The sequence below is a fragment of the Aulonocara stuartgranti genome (assembly GCF_965226115.1).
Source record: "Aulonocara stuartgranti genome assembly, chromosome: 22".
NCBI classification, from domain to species: Eukaryota; Metazoa; Chordata; class Actinopteri; order Cichliformes; family Cichlidae; genus Aulonocara; species Aulonocara stuartgranti.
The window spans coordinates 29,040,307-29,055,311 of record NC_138957.1 but is presented as its reverse complement, the minus strand read 5'-3'; the positions used below and the strand labels follow the sequence as shown (position 1 = coordinate 29,055,311).

At 44.2% G+C, this 15,005-nt stretch overlaps 1 protein-coding gene across 1 annotated transcript in view; it reads right to left on the bottom strand.

The window, feature by feature from the left end:
• The window catches only part of nfatc1 (nuclear factor of activated T cells 1), a 56,654-nt gene extending 42,254 nt beyond the window's left edge, over positions 1-14,400 (bottom strand). The window contains exons 1-6 of the mRNA XM_082522095.1: positions 13,570-14,400; positions 11,104-12,151; positions 10,639-10,798; positions 5,484-5,686; positions 3,290-3,462; positions 955-1,095 (exon numbers count right to left, since the gene is read on the bottom strand). Coding sequence (XP_082378221.1) covers positions 955-1,095; positions 3,290-3,462; positions 5,484-5,686; positions 10,639-10,798; positions 11,104-12,151; positions 13,570-13,588 — 1,744 coding nt within the window. The 5' untranslated portion in view covers positions 13,589-14,400. The remainder of the gene's footprint in view (positions 1-954; positions 1,096-3,289; positions 3,463-5,483; positions 5,687-10,638; positions 10,799-11,103; positions 12,152-13,569) is intronic.
• Between the last annotated feature and the right edge of the window lie 605 nt (positions 14,401-15,005).

The following is a 15,005-nucleotide window of genomic DNA, read 5'->3' as shown; positions in this document are numbered from 1 at the left end:
GAAAAGTATAGGTGTCAGGACAATTCCTATGAGACTCCAAGGCTAACATCAGTTTATTACAAAGTGGATATTGCATATTTTTCATTTCTGTTCAACCCAGAGTTTCATGTCGTGCTCCAAAAAGTGGTTCTGGTGTCAGCTCTAATTCATCACATGACATTAGTTCTGCACTGATCTGCCCTTTTCACCTCATGAGATCAGAGTTAAACAAAGAGTTTGCGCAGAGAGGAAAAAGATTCTTCTTCCGAGTGTTAATAAACAATCTCACTACTCCATCGTACAGTGCTGGAGGCGGGCTGCCTGTGTGCCCGTGCAGCCTTGAATTCCTTCTTCCACAGGTGGAACAATGAAAAGGCTTCCTTTCTTTTTCTTTTTTTTGAATGAGTCACCGTCGTGATAGGATCACACGTGTTTACATTGCTCAGCCTTGGCCCAAACTGTACCTCACGTTGCTTTGCTAAAGCTAATCAAGGAAATTGCTGTTTGTAAACGTTGTCGTATCAACATCTGGGAGCAGTCCCCGCTCCCTCCTAACCAAAACGGCTTAACGTAAGAAAAAGAGAAACAAATACTGATGCAAGGCACACACACACACACACACACAAAAGTGTCCACACCACGTGCACAGCCACCCACCTACATGCGCACGCACACACATACGCAACACATGCTGCATTTGTGATCCATTCCTCTGCTGAACAGGCAATGGAAACTTCTGCAAAAGTAAATCTGCTGGGTTAAAAATACAGCGCATTAATGTGCACCACATGTGGCACTCTGGCAGAATGGAGGATATTTTGACGGCGGGGGGAGGAGAGGAGCTGGGAGGGGAGGAGCAGTCCTGGGGTTTCTCCAACAGCAGAGAAAGGGAGACACACACTCACACACACACGGGCACACATACACACACTGCTGCACTGAGATGAAACAGCGCAAAATCTCCTCCGGCTTTACCTTGAGCCTTTTCCACGAACACCACCTTGGAGTCGGGCTGGAAGTTGTGTCCATCGAGGAGCATCCTCTCCCCTCCGGGGGCGGGACACGTCTCCAGGCTCTGCTTATCCACCAGCGGCAGCTCTTGGGCTGATCTCTGAGCTGTGGGAGGGAAAAAACAAACCGGGCTTCATCGCTCAGCTAATACACACCCACTCCCCATGCAGACCTGAGCATCCAGACCGAGGCTGAATCACTACCTAGACAGCTTTCACAGAGCTGTAAACCTCAACTTCTCCATGTTAAAATTAAGATCCCTGTTTGGCAGTAAGCATAGAGAGGCTTCATGTTGTGTTTATTTGTGTTTCCCTTAAATTATAGAGGATGTTTCCTCTCAAATATTTCCTCTCCTGATCCTCCTTACGCCTCACTCTTAACTTTTGGCCTGTCTTTCTCATTCCTTGTTTGCCTTCATTTTTTTCTCCCCCCTCCAAAACGTTCTATCACACGCCACAAAATACTCACAAACCTTGTTCTGTCTTCAGCTAGATGTAAAGCTGATGTCTTAGCCAAGTTTAGCCCATGTAATTTCATTCTGATTGACCTGGATAAATAAACAGAGGCTGAATATTCGCCTCACATGAGAATCATCTTTTTGTAATTTGATGCTGCTGTTTTCTGATTTTGATAAAACTCTAATTCCCTGTCTTTGGAAACGATCAATCTCTCCCACATCTCTCTGCTGCTCTTCGCCTGTGTGTCATTTTCAGCCTCGCTCACACACCAGGCGAATTTTGGTCAAAAACAATTGCTTTGTGGCAGTCATTCAAAAACTAACAATGGTCTATTTCAAGGGGTTGAGCTCATGGTTTAACTACTGTCTTTCATTTACCTCATAAGACTTAATCTGTGTGGCAGCCCTTGGTGCCAGAACCACATGAAGTGGCTGATCTGCCTGAATTTAGCCCGGTCCATTGAAAGGTCAACTCCAGTGCAGTGTAGTCAATGGGGTTTATCGAGCCAGGCTTAAAACGCTTTTACAGGGTTAATACTATTACATTAAAGTGTAGTTCACTATCACATGAACCGCATTCAGTGGCTCTCGTTACATGGCTGCATCTTTTCCTTTTATCTTTATCAGGGAATCTACAGCTTTTCTCTTCTTTCATAATTTTGACTCAGTCCAACGTTGCTCATTAATATTCTCTGATCTGGTCGAGAAACGGATAACGAAATTTGATTTGCAAAGAAAAAAACGGACATTTTCAGATTTGAGAAGCTTACGTCAATTTGGTTAATCAATTAAGGATTAATCAGTTCTCATCGTTTCTGATTAATCTACTGCCCAGTCCTTCGGTCTTGTGATCTTTTTGAATCGAGCGGCATCCACTTACAACCACCAGTCACATGGACTTTTGTTATCTTTCTAATCTCACTCCATTTGATTTGAGGAATTATTAAAAGTCTAAAACTGGAACACGATACAGTATTTCACAAAAACAAGCCTGTCTGCATCCCCATCAGCAGCTGTGTGAGTGTCTGTCTATCCAATAAATGTTGAGATATTCGTCTGGTACAAAGCACCCATTCACACGGAAGAGTTGTCTCACACTGATTAAGTTAAATATAGTGGATACTTCTGACCCTTTAGAGGGGTGTGACAGCCATTTAGGCAGCACAAGGCTCAGTGGTCAGCACTGCGCCTTGTGGTAAAAGGGTGCTAGGCTGTATGAGTTCCCTATGATTTCTCCTGCCATCACAAACTTGTTAGGTGAATTTGCCTATCAAAGGAACTTAAACAAATAACTGGTCTAATTGTTAACGCTATATTTATCACATAATCCAGATAATTTTTCAAGAAATTTAAAAAAATCACTGATTTTGCATCTTTTAAATCATAATTCTACTTGTAGTGCTTTTATTTTGAAGGACAAGCTTGTTTAGATGTCTTGTTGCACTGCAGATATGTGAGGAGATTCTTACACCATACCTGTGAGCCAGCAGCCAGTCACAGTTAGAAGGAAATCTCTGGAGACTGTAGTCTATTTTCTTTATTTACTTTATTTTGTTAGAATTCGGTGCTCAGTTGGAATAAAGTCTTCAAATGAACCGGTATTAACAAAATGACTTTTTAGAAAATTACAACTGGAAATGATGCATCATGGTGGATGCTCATTGCTTGTAATACTTAGAGTCTGTTAAATGCACAGAATGAGTTTCCCTGCTGGGATCAGTGACACCATCTTACGCTTCTACCCGTGTGCACGCTAATGGAGCCCTTTAAACGACTGTAGAAGGCTGATGAGTTCAAGTTTGGCATTTTCAAAGCAGGACAAATATGAGTGGATGTACTTACAGCACTCGATGGGGTTTGATGCCACCTGCAAAGACACCGTTCTCCCCGTGGCTTGGTTGATGTGAACCCTGAACACCATCCGCACACGCGTGTTCTTGCGTCCGATGTCGGTCTCCCCCTTCCTCAGCTCTATGTCCGAGTTACGCAGCTTCAAGATTCCCGCGCAGTCGATTCTGTGTTTGCAAAGACACAAGACAAAGAGTCTGCTGGGTCCGTTTATGACATATATAATCTCACACTTAATCAGGATTTATGTAGCAAAGACTTTCACTCTGGACTTCATCACTGTAGCCCCGAAGAAGGCTGTCAACAGAAGATTAACATCCCCACTCCCAGCAGAGCTTTTACGCCTCAGTGGACCTGCTCTGGGGTAAAACTGAAGCTCTAAAGAAAAAAACGCCTGGAAGCATTCAATTTTTCATGAATCTGTTTGATTCACATGAGCCGGCTCCTTAAATATTGTTGCCCCTGCACAAATCTCACCACCAGGAATTGGCTATAAGATGTATTTTGAGGAGTCAAAGTCTTCATCAGACACTTAATAAGCCCCTTCTTCACTGAACTCCTCTAACTTTTTCATACTTCAGTACCTCAGGCCTTTCCAAACGGTTTCTGGCTTTTCCATCGCTCTGCTACTTGATGCTGCATTCCTCAAAGCCTACTTAATGTCAACTTTTACACACACTCGGACACTCCCTTACATTCTTCTGGGCAGACACCAGGGTCTGCTTTACTGGTGAAGTAATCAGGTGTTGATGCTAAGGACCCCAGCTGTTCTGCTCTCTGCCTACACAAACAGACTGACTGCAAAAAATCACATACTGAGGGATCTCGTCAGTGAGTTTTGGGGTTTTTTCATTTTTTTTAGAAGACGAGGACAAAAAAAAGACACTTTTATTTCTTTTAAGGCACTAATTTATGAAGAGTTAATTGAATTCATACCAACTCGACTCTTGTGGCTTCATTAGCCGCAAAAAACAAATCTGCGTTGGTGTTGCTTAACAATTTAATTTAAAACTTTTCCTCCTAAATCATCATGATTAACTATTCCAGGGATATAATAACGCCTGTATCCTATACCGCATTATGAAACATATATACATCACACTGGACTGGAGCACATGTCAAATCCACCACAAAACCCTTCGTGTACTCTGTCAGTACTGTGAAGAAACCCCGAGGTGAAGTCGTTGTATAAGTGGAGCTTATGTGTTACATCCATTAAAAAGCAGGGGAAGTGCTGATGGTAGCAGGATGTTACTACCTGCAGCACAGACAGAGACCCCGGGTCCCCTGTTAGCAGCCCGAAGACTTCCCAGTAATCTGATCTCTGAAGCTCATAAAATGGGAAAAGCCACCCATCTGTGTGCGGAGAGTAACACTTCAAGAGCAAAACTAAAGCCCTAAAGGAGACATGCAAGCTCAAAGACATGCACAGATAAATCAAAAGCAGCAATCTAACATGCTTTGATGAGGCTTTAGAAGCTCGAGAGGAGTGAAATTCCCCTCTCACCAGACCAGACTGATGCCTCTGTTGAAATAAATTCCCGTGATTTTAGTATCCCTTTAATATGATAACAGTGAAGATGCATTTTTACAGCTACCACAGCAGCTGGTGTTTACTGGCTGCACTAAACTCCATCATAGCAAGAATTATTATTTCAAGTCTTTTGGACTCGTTGTGTACTTGCTGTGAAATCTAAGTCATTCATTTAAGATTTAAATGTTAAAATATTCAAGTCGAATGTTGACTTGAAAGCAAAATCAAACAAGTCAAAGGACTTGATTGCGAGAGCTTTGAGGGAACATTGACGAAATTGTCCACTCTTAACTTGCAGCTTGCTCGTGGACAATTAAAAGATTTGACTTGGACTTGTTTCAGCTGACTCAATGCATGGCATGACTTTTCTTGATGGACTTGAAGGAAATTTCTCAAGGGACAGCAGATTTCACTTGGATTTCCTGTCAGTGACCGAACGTGACATGGGCTTGTACAAAATGTGCTTTCTTGGTTAATGACTTGAGACTGGCATTGCCATTGTCTCAAATTACTCTTTAAAAGGTTTCACTGGCAATCAGATTCATCCCAGTTTAAAACCAGTGCTTCATTCCAGTGCACGCCAGTTCTTAAACAATTTGAGACTGGATGTCCAAGTCAAGTCTTGAGCTGTTTTTTTAGTCTGGCGATACTCACATGGCCCGCATGTTGTTCTCTGGTAGCAGTGGGATCTCCAGAACCTTGGTGTTGTTATGCATGGCCTCGTGGCTCGGGGTGGACACCGTCTTGCCTGTGATCCGGTGGACCTGGTAGAAGGCGTGTGGCCTCAGCAGCCTGTCATCAGCTGTGCCGATGAACAGCTGCAAAGTCAGGGGTTCGCTCTCCATGTACCCGTGAAGCTAAGAGACAAAGAAACGACGGACATGTGCGGTCAAGCTTACAAACTGTCAGAACGTAACGCAGGTCTTTCAGAGGTCAGGCTTTCCAACAAAGTAGCCTTTTAGGACCGTGTAATCATCACCCTTTTCATCTTTAATTTACTACCAACAGCCTGTGCCCACTTCCTCTACGAGTTCATGTCAGGTCTGCCAAGATGTTGATCCAACAGTGGCTCAATCTCATGGGGCCAAAGAGCGGTAAAATACACCTACAGTCTGCAGCTTTGTGATTTGTGAGCACCATGCTTGCCTTGTGACATGACTGAGGCAGTGTTTTGGAAAAGTCAAGGTCGAGCCGTTTAGACCCAAACAGGGACAATCAGGGTCAAGTTAACTGCTTGCTACAGTTGGTGGGCTCGTCCCAGAGCATCTAAAGTAATCCCAGACCTTCATAGGTGTTGCCTGACAAGAGGCCTCCTGCCAGGATGACCTCAACCTCCCAGACTGCAGAGTGCAGTCTGGGAGTGCAGTGCTGAAATTTGAGAACAGCGGCTACTATTGACACTCTGTCAGAGAGTTATGTATGTTATCCATACAATGCAGCAGAAGAATTACAGCAGAATATTTAACATTAGTTTTATGTTTACATCTAAGTAAATATGAGTGAGGCTCGACATTTTACACCACTGTCAATTTAAACTGAGGAAACTAAACAGAGAAAAGCAACATTTTTTTTATTTTTAAACCATGATTAATATGTTTCAGCAAACATCAACATGTGGATTAATATAAAAATGAACTTTCTTTTTTTTTTTAAGTGCTCTTTTTTTCCAATCTGTAATTTTTTAGGCTCTTAAATTTCCTCCATCTTTAACCAAAACATCCCAGCTGGACTTGCTCCTGTTTGGCTAAACAGTCTTAAAGTTTTTCCATCTTTTAAATTACATTAAGCAATTCTGCTTCACTTGAAATGCCTCCAGTAATCAGGTTTGAATTAGTGTCGGCCATTCAGGGTCAAGTATTGGGACGTTTTTTTCCTCTCTCTATGGGCTATTAGTATTCAAATGTATTCAAAAATACAGTTTAACTAAGTAGACTTTATTGCATGCTATCACGCAGAACAGCACTTTATCTTGACTGATTAAGAGCTTCTAAGAGTCAAACTGGTCTGAGTCTGCAAGCAAAGTGTTATAAAACGAGCACTATACGCACATCGTCATCCACAAACCCGTCAAAGCGTAATAGAGGCCGACACTCAACCCCGACTAATTATAAGGCACTTTGGAAAAGAGTGTCGGCTGAAACAATCAGTGTGGAAATGTTGAAATGAAGACCGCACTTTTCACTTACATAAGGGGAGCACTCGAGGCGAGCAGCGCCCACAATGAGAGTGAAAGCCTCAGACTGGGGAGGCATAACATGTGATTTGGAGGAGGATCCCTGTCAGGGTTAAGAGCCTGCGAAAGCCCCGTATATTTGTGTAAGGAAATGGGTTGCTGCCTAGCAATGCTGTTTATTCAGGCAGCAGGAAGGAGTGTGATGAAGTGAGGTAGTCTGCTCGCGAGGTTAGTTACTCTCAAACTGTAATTACTTACAGATTACTGATTATCTGCTTTGAATTATTATCAGCAACAAAGTCTAGACAAATAGAAATAATCAAACTTGATAATATCATCTGACTGCTTTCAGCTGTTTTTGGTTTCTTTGCTTCCAAACCTTTACAAAGCATCCATTTAGAAATGCTCGTAATTTATGTCAGCATCATCATCCATCATTTTAAGACACAAGCAGCAATCATGAAATTAAGAAACCTTTCCCTTTTAGTTTTTCTGCTCCGTGATCTGAATCATATGTTTTTACAAAGCAATTCAAGCAGACAACAGTTATGATTTGTTGATGCAATTAAAATCACTGAGATACAGCTTCATGTAAATCCACTGCTCTTTCACTCTGGCAGTTTGACGCTGGCGAAGCAGCCAAGCCTCCCCAGTTCACATTATCACCCACAAGAGGAATGCCGAGACTCCGGCCGGGTGAGGGTGACCAGCGCTTCCTTTCCATTCCTGTGATGCCCCAGCAACTCTAAAATGGTTATAAATGGGAATCCTCCATCTTTATTTTCAAAGAGAGATAACCCAGTATGTCTCAGATGGCATTTGCTAATTACACAGGCCAAGAAAAAGCACATGACGCCAAAATAACAGCATCTAAATCTACAAAAACATACTTCAAAAGAGCATGTTGGGTACTTTTTGGTCAGATCATAAAAGCTTACTTCAGTCAGGGTGAAAAAGAGGACCTCACAGACATGAATACAGAGCATTTCCTCTCCACCAAAGTACAGCTTGAAACCCTGAGCATAAGCTGCGGTGAGGACTGGACGCAGCACTTCAGAGGGGCATTCTTCAGTCTGCTGCTGGTGCAAGGGCGGGTGTGGTTGAGGCAGGCAGCAGTGATGGCATTGAAAAAGAACAGAAAACAGCCAGCTTAACTGTGCTGATGCTAGGGGTGGAGAAAACGTGTACCACACTGAACAGGACCTTCCAGAATAAACTCTGTAAAGTCTGGGCAGGTTTTGAGTCAGAAAAGCGACGGGACGAGCCGCAGAGGATTCGTCAGCCAGCGTCCGCGGCAGAGGCTGCGCGCACCGTGTAATCAGGAAGTCGCAGAGATGGAGCTGCCTTGTCTGAGGCTCCCTCCAATATCTCCATCACAGCCTGCCAGAAACGTGTGTGGTTTAGCTTGCTGCCGCCTCTGCAGGACGCAGGGCGCGATGATGTCAGCCGTACAGAGAGGAACTTTCCTAAACAAAGGGAAGTCTGTGTGGTTGGGGTGGTAGCTGGCAGAAAAAGTTGGGGGGGAGGTTTAAAGAGAACACACACTCTATTTCAGTTGAGGTGAACCCAGACCCCTGTCATTAAATCATTAGCACCTTCTCATGGTGAGCCTCGCACAGATGTGCGGCTGTAGTTGCGACACTATGGCTAATACAACGTGTTTTGCTTTCCAGATTTTTCTATTCCAACGCTGCATACAAATGTAATATTTCTGTCCAACAAACAGAGGACTTCCATTCAAACACTATTACTTTTAACCTTTTAGTAAGATCACTCCAGGAAAAAAGACGTCACTACATCCTATTTTTAATACCAACTGTGACGAATGCTGTTTGCAATTAGTTACACGAAATCAATCACAGGCAAACTTTTTCAACTACAAAATTAGCAACAGGAAAAAAACAAAACATCCTAAAATTGAGTATTTGTATGTTGTTTCCTGGTGCTCCTCCATCCTCACCATCACTAGCCACAGCTAGCTCCTCCTCATCCGTGACGCACTCAAAGGTCGAGAGTTTTAACTTGTGTTGACAGACTTTTTGTCACTATTGCGCAGTTTGCGCACTCAACAAAAATGCCAAATTCTCTCTCAGATAAATACACAGTTGTATAAGCTCTTTGTTAAATAGATTTAAGGGCTCTTTGACTAGAATGCTGCTGGTTCTTTCCCTTTCATGATACAAAATAAAACTTTATATCACATAGTTATCAATATCCAGTCCAGCTTATTTTATTATCACTTATTTTAATGCACTTAAGTCCAAATGTGTTGAGAGTGAACATGTTGCATGGATATGAAATCAAACAGCAACCTCAGCAGCAGAAAAACTGCAGTTCTTCTAATGGCCACTTGAGGCTGATGAGTTAATAGCCACTGGATTAAATGGGCAAGTTTGGAGACGGGATTTTTTATAACCAGTTTAAATTGTATTCATGTTGCGTGTTAGTAAAGGCTGCTTTGAGTAATCGGCGCCGTATCATATTGTTCAGTATTTGGTTGGATTAAAACAGACAAAGGAGTCAGAGTCAGTTTGTGAGGGAAGGAAACCTTCATGCCACAGTTTGCATCTAATTCTATCCCAGTGAAATGCAGATACACCTTGCTAACCAAGGTAGTAGTTAGCACTCCCTGACAACTAATCTAAACATGGGCATGTCTTCATCACAACAAAACAAACAAAAAACAAGAAAGCAATGCCCCATATACCAACGTCAGGGCTTCAAAACAGCAGTTCACAAACTGGCTACATTAAAATCACTCTTTAGCAATGTAAGAATTCCCTGATGCCCGAAGAAACATGCAAAACTGCTTAGTCTAAAAAAATATTTTATCAAAAGCGAAGGAAAAACACAAGAGTGTCTAGTAAATTCGTTGACTTTTTGTAACGTGTTAAGAAAAAGCCAGAAGGTGTTAATAAAACCAACAGAACTCCCTACACTCGCTTTGTCTAACGCCTCTCTGCAGACCCTTTATTTATTCAAACACTGAGGTCAGCGGTGTGGCGTAATGGTTGGGGGGACCAGATGGGTTTATAACCAAAACATCTGCAGATGTCCACATTTTTTCTTCTTGGACTCAACCACCACAGCTACTGTGGTTAAAGCTCATGACTAAGCTCTTACTGGCCATGCTACATTAGTTCGTAACTGTCTGCGTTGCACTTGAAAACGCAATGGAAAAATCTGAGTCACCCTCGTCTGGACAGGAACTGACTGCCTGAGTGGACTGGTCTGTCTAATAGCATACCTATGGTATTCCATTCAGAAATGTTACATCTTTAAATAACATAAGAGGCAGGTCATGAAACACATGTCGCTCTAATCTTTTTTAACACATGAGGTAAAAGACAAGAGGAGGGAGGTGTTGAGGTGAGAAGTGACGAGGTAAGGAGCCGGAGTAAAAATGAGCCTAATGGTCGAACCATGTGTTGCTCCGATTACCGCAGGAAACCGAAGCTTTGTTCCCAGTCAGTGGATGATAAATGTGAATCTCTTTGTTTTTCAAGTCACTTTCTTTTGAAATTCTAGATTGCGTTGCATATTAAAATGCTCATATGATACAAAGGAAAAACATTATTCTTCACATAAAGTCACTGTAAGTCAAAATACAAATAAGAAGCACTGGTTCTAGCAGACCTGAATGACTGGGTGTCCTCCCGCCAGAGCCTTCACTGCTCCCCTGCTGCCCTCTGTCTCGTAATGGGCTCGGTGGTGGGACTTGGGCTGCACTTCGATCTGCAGGCTGTACGGCCCGGAGCTGGATGGCAGCTGCCAGTCGAGAGCTGGCAAAGATGGGCTGTAGTGGCAAAAAAAAAATACATGTTCAACATGTCACCTTAACAAGAGGAGGGCTTATTTTAGATGGGCTTATCAAGGTAGAATGTGCAGAATGTGGACACTGCGATACGCCAGAGCATGTGATAAAGCCAGTAGCTTAAAGATACTTAAACACACTAATCCTTACTCAAAATTCACTCCGGTTCCAGACATAGTGAAAGAATAACGGTCTTTGAACAACACATCTGATCAAATGCCAGAAATACTAAAAGAATTTTACATTTAAATGCATTTTTTCATGCTTGAGTAAACCACCATCCTTACCTGACATACTGCTTTGGCTTTGACCAGGAATATGGGTGTTGTGGTACATCCAGAAACCCACCGCAGTAGCCCTCCTTCTTCAGGGACATGCGATTTGCTGGGTGCTCATCCTGACACAGCTCCCTAGGGCTCAGCTCCTCACCTCTAGGCTCCACCTTCAGGTTGATGGTGGTGCTGGGCTCCAGGCTGGTTTTTCGGGCCTTCATGGGGATTCCCTCTCCAAGGTCAGTCATTCCATCTGTGGTCAAGGCATTGATGGCTGCCAGGATGGCTGAGTTGGTGTACTGGTTGGTGTTTGGCAGCCAGGTCTCCTCTGTGACACTGAGGCGAGGAGATGTCTGTGGGGACAGACCTGGGGAGTGGTTGGGTGAATAAGGGAAGTGCTTTTGTGGCGCTCCGCTGCCATTTAAGCTGTACTTCCTCTTTGCACCACAGGGGGAATTGGACCTGGAGCCACGCTGTCCCATCCAGCTGTCGTCCGTTATACTCGTGCGAGGGGACGTGGAGGGGGAGTGACGAGGAGAGCCACCGGAGGCGCAGCCGTCGCTGGGGAGGGTGAGGGTGGAGCCCTTGGGGGACACAGAGGGAGACTGCCAGGGGGAGTTCTGGGGTGAGTTGTCGTAATTGTAGGAGAAGCTTGACTCATAGGAGGATGCATCGGACAGGTTGCTACGTGATGAGACGCTGCTGGCCGGACTCAGGCAGCTGGGGTCACGGTAGCCATCTGCACTAGGGATGGTCAGTGTCACTATGGAGTTGACTCTCTTAGCAACAGGAAGGCTGCTTTCCTCCACCTCATCCTCAGGAAACTGACCGTAAGCTGTGATCTCGATACGAGGGCTCTCCAAGGTCGGGGCTCCGTTTGGGCGGATGCTTGTGGATGAAAAGTATCCGGCCGCTCTCATGTCATCCTGGGAGTCATAACTGTGAGGCTCGCTGACAGAGACAGATATGGCAGGGCTGGACTGCAGGCTGTGGTACTGGGAGGGAAGACAAGGGTTGCCCAATGGGAGAGAGAGACTGACGTTTGGCGTGTAGCCATATGCATCTGGAAAGCAAACAGATTGAGTTTGTTACCATGATAATCAAACACACATTCACTGGCTGCACTCACTGTGAGGGAGACCGATGCCAAAGTTAAGTCTTATGAGAGCTGTTGCAGAGGCGTTGGCTGTAATGGCAAAAGAACAGCTTGCCTACTGGATCTGGCCTTGACCATTTCCTGAGGCAGAAGGTTTGCAAGTTGAAAAGGTATCGCCTCATCTGAAAAGGATCTCAAAACACGCCAGTCAGGCCAGTGATACAAACTCTTTCTGAATGGCCCAAATTGTACAAAGCAAATTGGGTGGGAAATCCGAATAAAGGAGCCAAAAATAACTCCAGTCTAAAAATAACCAAAGGCAAAACCAGGTAATTTTTTTCCACTCCACATTTGCCAGATTTATACCACTTAATGCACACGGTGCCCATAAACTGTAACATTATGAAAACACACTGATGCTTTTGTTGGCCCGTTTCATGTTGTAGCAGCCATCGAAAATAAACACAGGAGGGACATGACTCGTTTATTTGCATGCCGTAAAGGTGCACGCTGTACCAAGCCAGGAGAAGCTTGTGGTGTTGTGCCAGTGCTCCCGCTGGGACACATGAAACTCTGCCCATCTGTGGTGATGGCTGAGGTCACAATTAGGTGCAGAGGGCGGGGGGGTTGACATGGGAAAGGCAGTTGTGGTTATATGGTGCATGAAGCCGGCTGAGTGTGACCACAGCATGCAGGGCACATTGATACGCATGGAGACGGCGGCTGCAGACAGACATATGCAGTCACCGCAGCTCCTGTCTGCTGTAAATTAGAGAGAATTAGGGGCCCAGCCATAAAGACTATGACATCAATGCAGCACCATATGACTCCTTGTAATAAAAGAAAATTATGCCTACATTTAAAATCCTGCTTGTGGTGAGTGATACAGTAGCACTGAAGTGTGTGTTTTCTAAAATTAGCTGACATCCTGACAGTTTGCCTTGAGGGGAGGGGGGCTAGCTGCACCATCAAACGACTCTGCTCAATACTGTCCTCTGAAGCACTAGCACACTGTTACCCACAATGCCCTGTCAGTCCTCAGCGACTAACATTATTGGGCGCACTTTTTAGTCATGAGAGATTCACAGCAACAGAACCACGCCCACCTCGTCCAAATCAGCAGGGAGGGGCACTCACTAAATAGCTACACCGCTGCTTTAATACTGTAATTAACTACAATATACTGAGATAGTGTAGATAAGACCCACGGTTCAACGACACATCCCAGTTTAATGTGTTGCATGCGGGTGTAAAGTGTCAGGCACTGACAAGAAGCTAAAAAAAATGCCACGTTAATAGCCGCACCTCGCTGTGATTAAAAATAAATAAATAAAATATAAACTAAACACTCTGATGGGGAAGCCTAGACAAAAAGTCAAACTCACCCTCTTCAGCAGATTTCATTTTCCCCTTTGAGCAGAGCAACTTCTGAGATCAAACTCTGAGTACAGCTGCAGGCGGATACGATTCCTTATCCATATAGTGGAGCGGATAAATTCCCCCAGCTGTTGCTCAGGATCCTCTCTCGCTGTTTCACCACGATCAGAAATCACAAATTATTTCGGTGGAAGGGAAAAACGATGGTTCTCTATTCTTTCAGATACAGGAGGGGGGGAAATGCATTCAAAGTGGGGGGAAGAAAAATAAGCGACGAAATGTTAAAACACGTGGAATAAGGTCATGACTAGGATGCAGACGTTTGCGCTAAGAAAGGCTATCTTCGTCGCTGTGCTGAGATATCTGACTCTTTGTTGGGGGATCCTGCCTCTGTTGGGTCTCCGTGACGCACTGCTTCGGCGCACAGAGAACTTGTGCGCTTTTAAAGCTGGGGATCACCTCAGCACCGACGCGCCGCCCTTCCTTCGTTCTGACGCATCTGCGCGTCCGACCACCGCACGGGTCCAGCGGAGATCCTCTCTCTCACTGGGGGTTTCCAGAGGCAAAAGAGGCCAATTAGAGAAGCTGGCAGAGAACCTCAAAAGATCCGAGAGAGTAAAACAAGCCACGCCAAACTGCCGAGCTCCGAGTGATTGGAATGAAACATCCAATGCAAAAGCTAATCCTGCACAATGTGAGCCAGGGCGAGCATCCTGTTGAATATAAACAGTGGAATAACTTGAGTTGGAATGACACAGCACAGCACAACACGCTATGAAATGTTAAGGTAACAGATCTTAAAAGAAAACGTGCAACTCAAACTGTGCCCTCGTCATCTATTACTGACTAAATGAGCATAAACAGCGTTAATCTGCAGTTTCCACCCACTTTATCTGCTGAATCTGTTCCTCTTGGCGTCACTTGCAAAGGAGTGATCAGCGCGCTGCTGTAAGACACTGCACATGGAAATCAAGATTTATGTGCAGTCTAATCCTCACGAGCATTTTACATTAAACTGCTGCCATTTTCACCCTGAAAGAGCCATTCATCATCTGGTTAGCGTAGGATGTTAAGTTAAAGACTGCCTGCTTGTGGAATTTCAGATGGGGCTGCAGAAGCAGCAGAGCAGGTGTGCTGGTACATGCAAGAACATATAGTGACCACCTTGTGCACTTTCATGACCAACATATCAGAGGTGTGGACTCGAGTCACATGACTTGGACTCGAGTCAGACTCGAGTCATTAATTTTATGACTTTAGACTTGACTTGAAAAAATGTTCTAAGACTTGTGACTTGACTTGGACTTTTACACCAATGACTTGGGACTTGAATTGGACTTGAACCGGTTTACTTGAAAAGACTTGATATTTTACCCCAAATATAAAATTTAACATGCATATTATATAGAGATTGAAAATGTGACGTCATTCACGGGTAGAACCG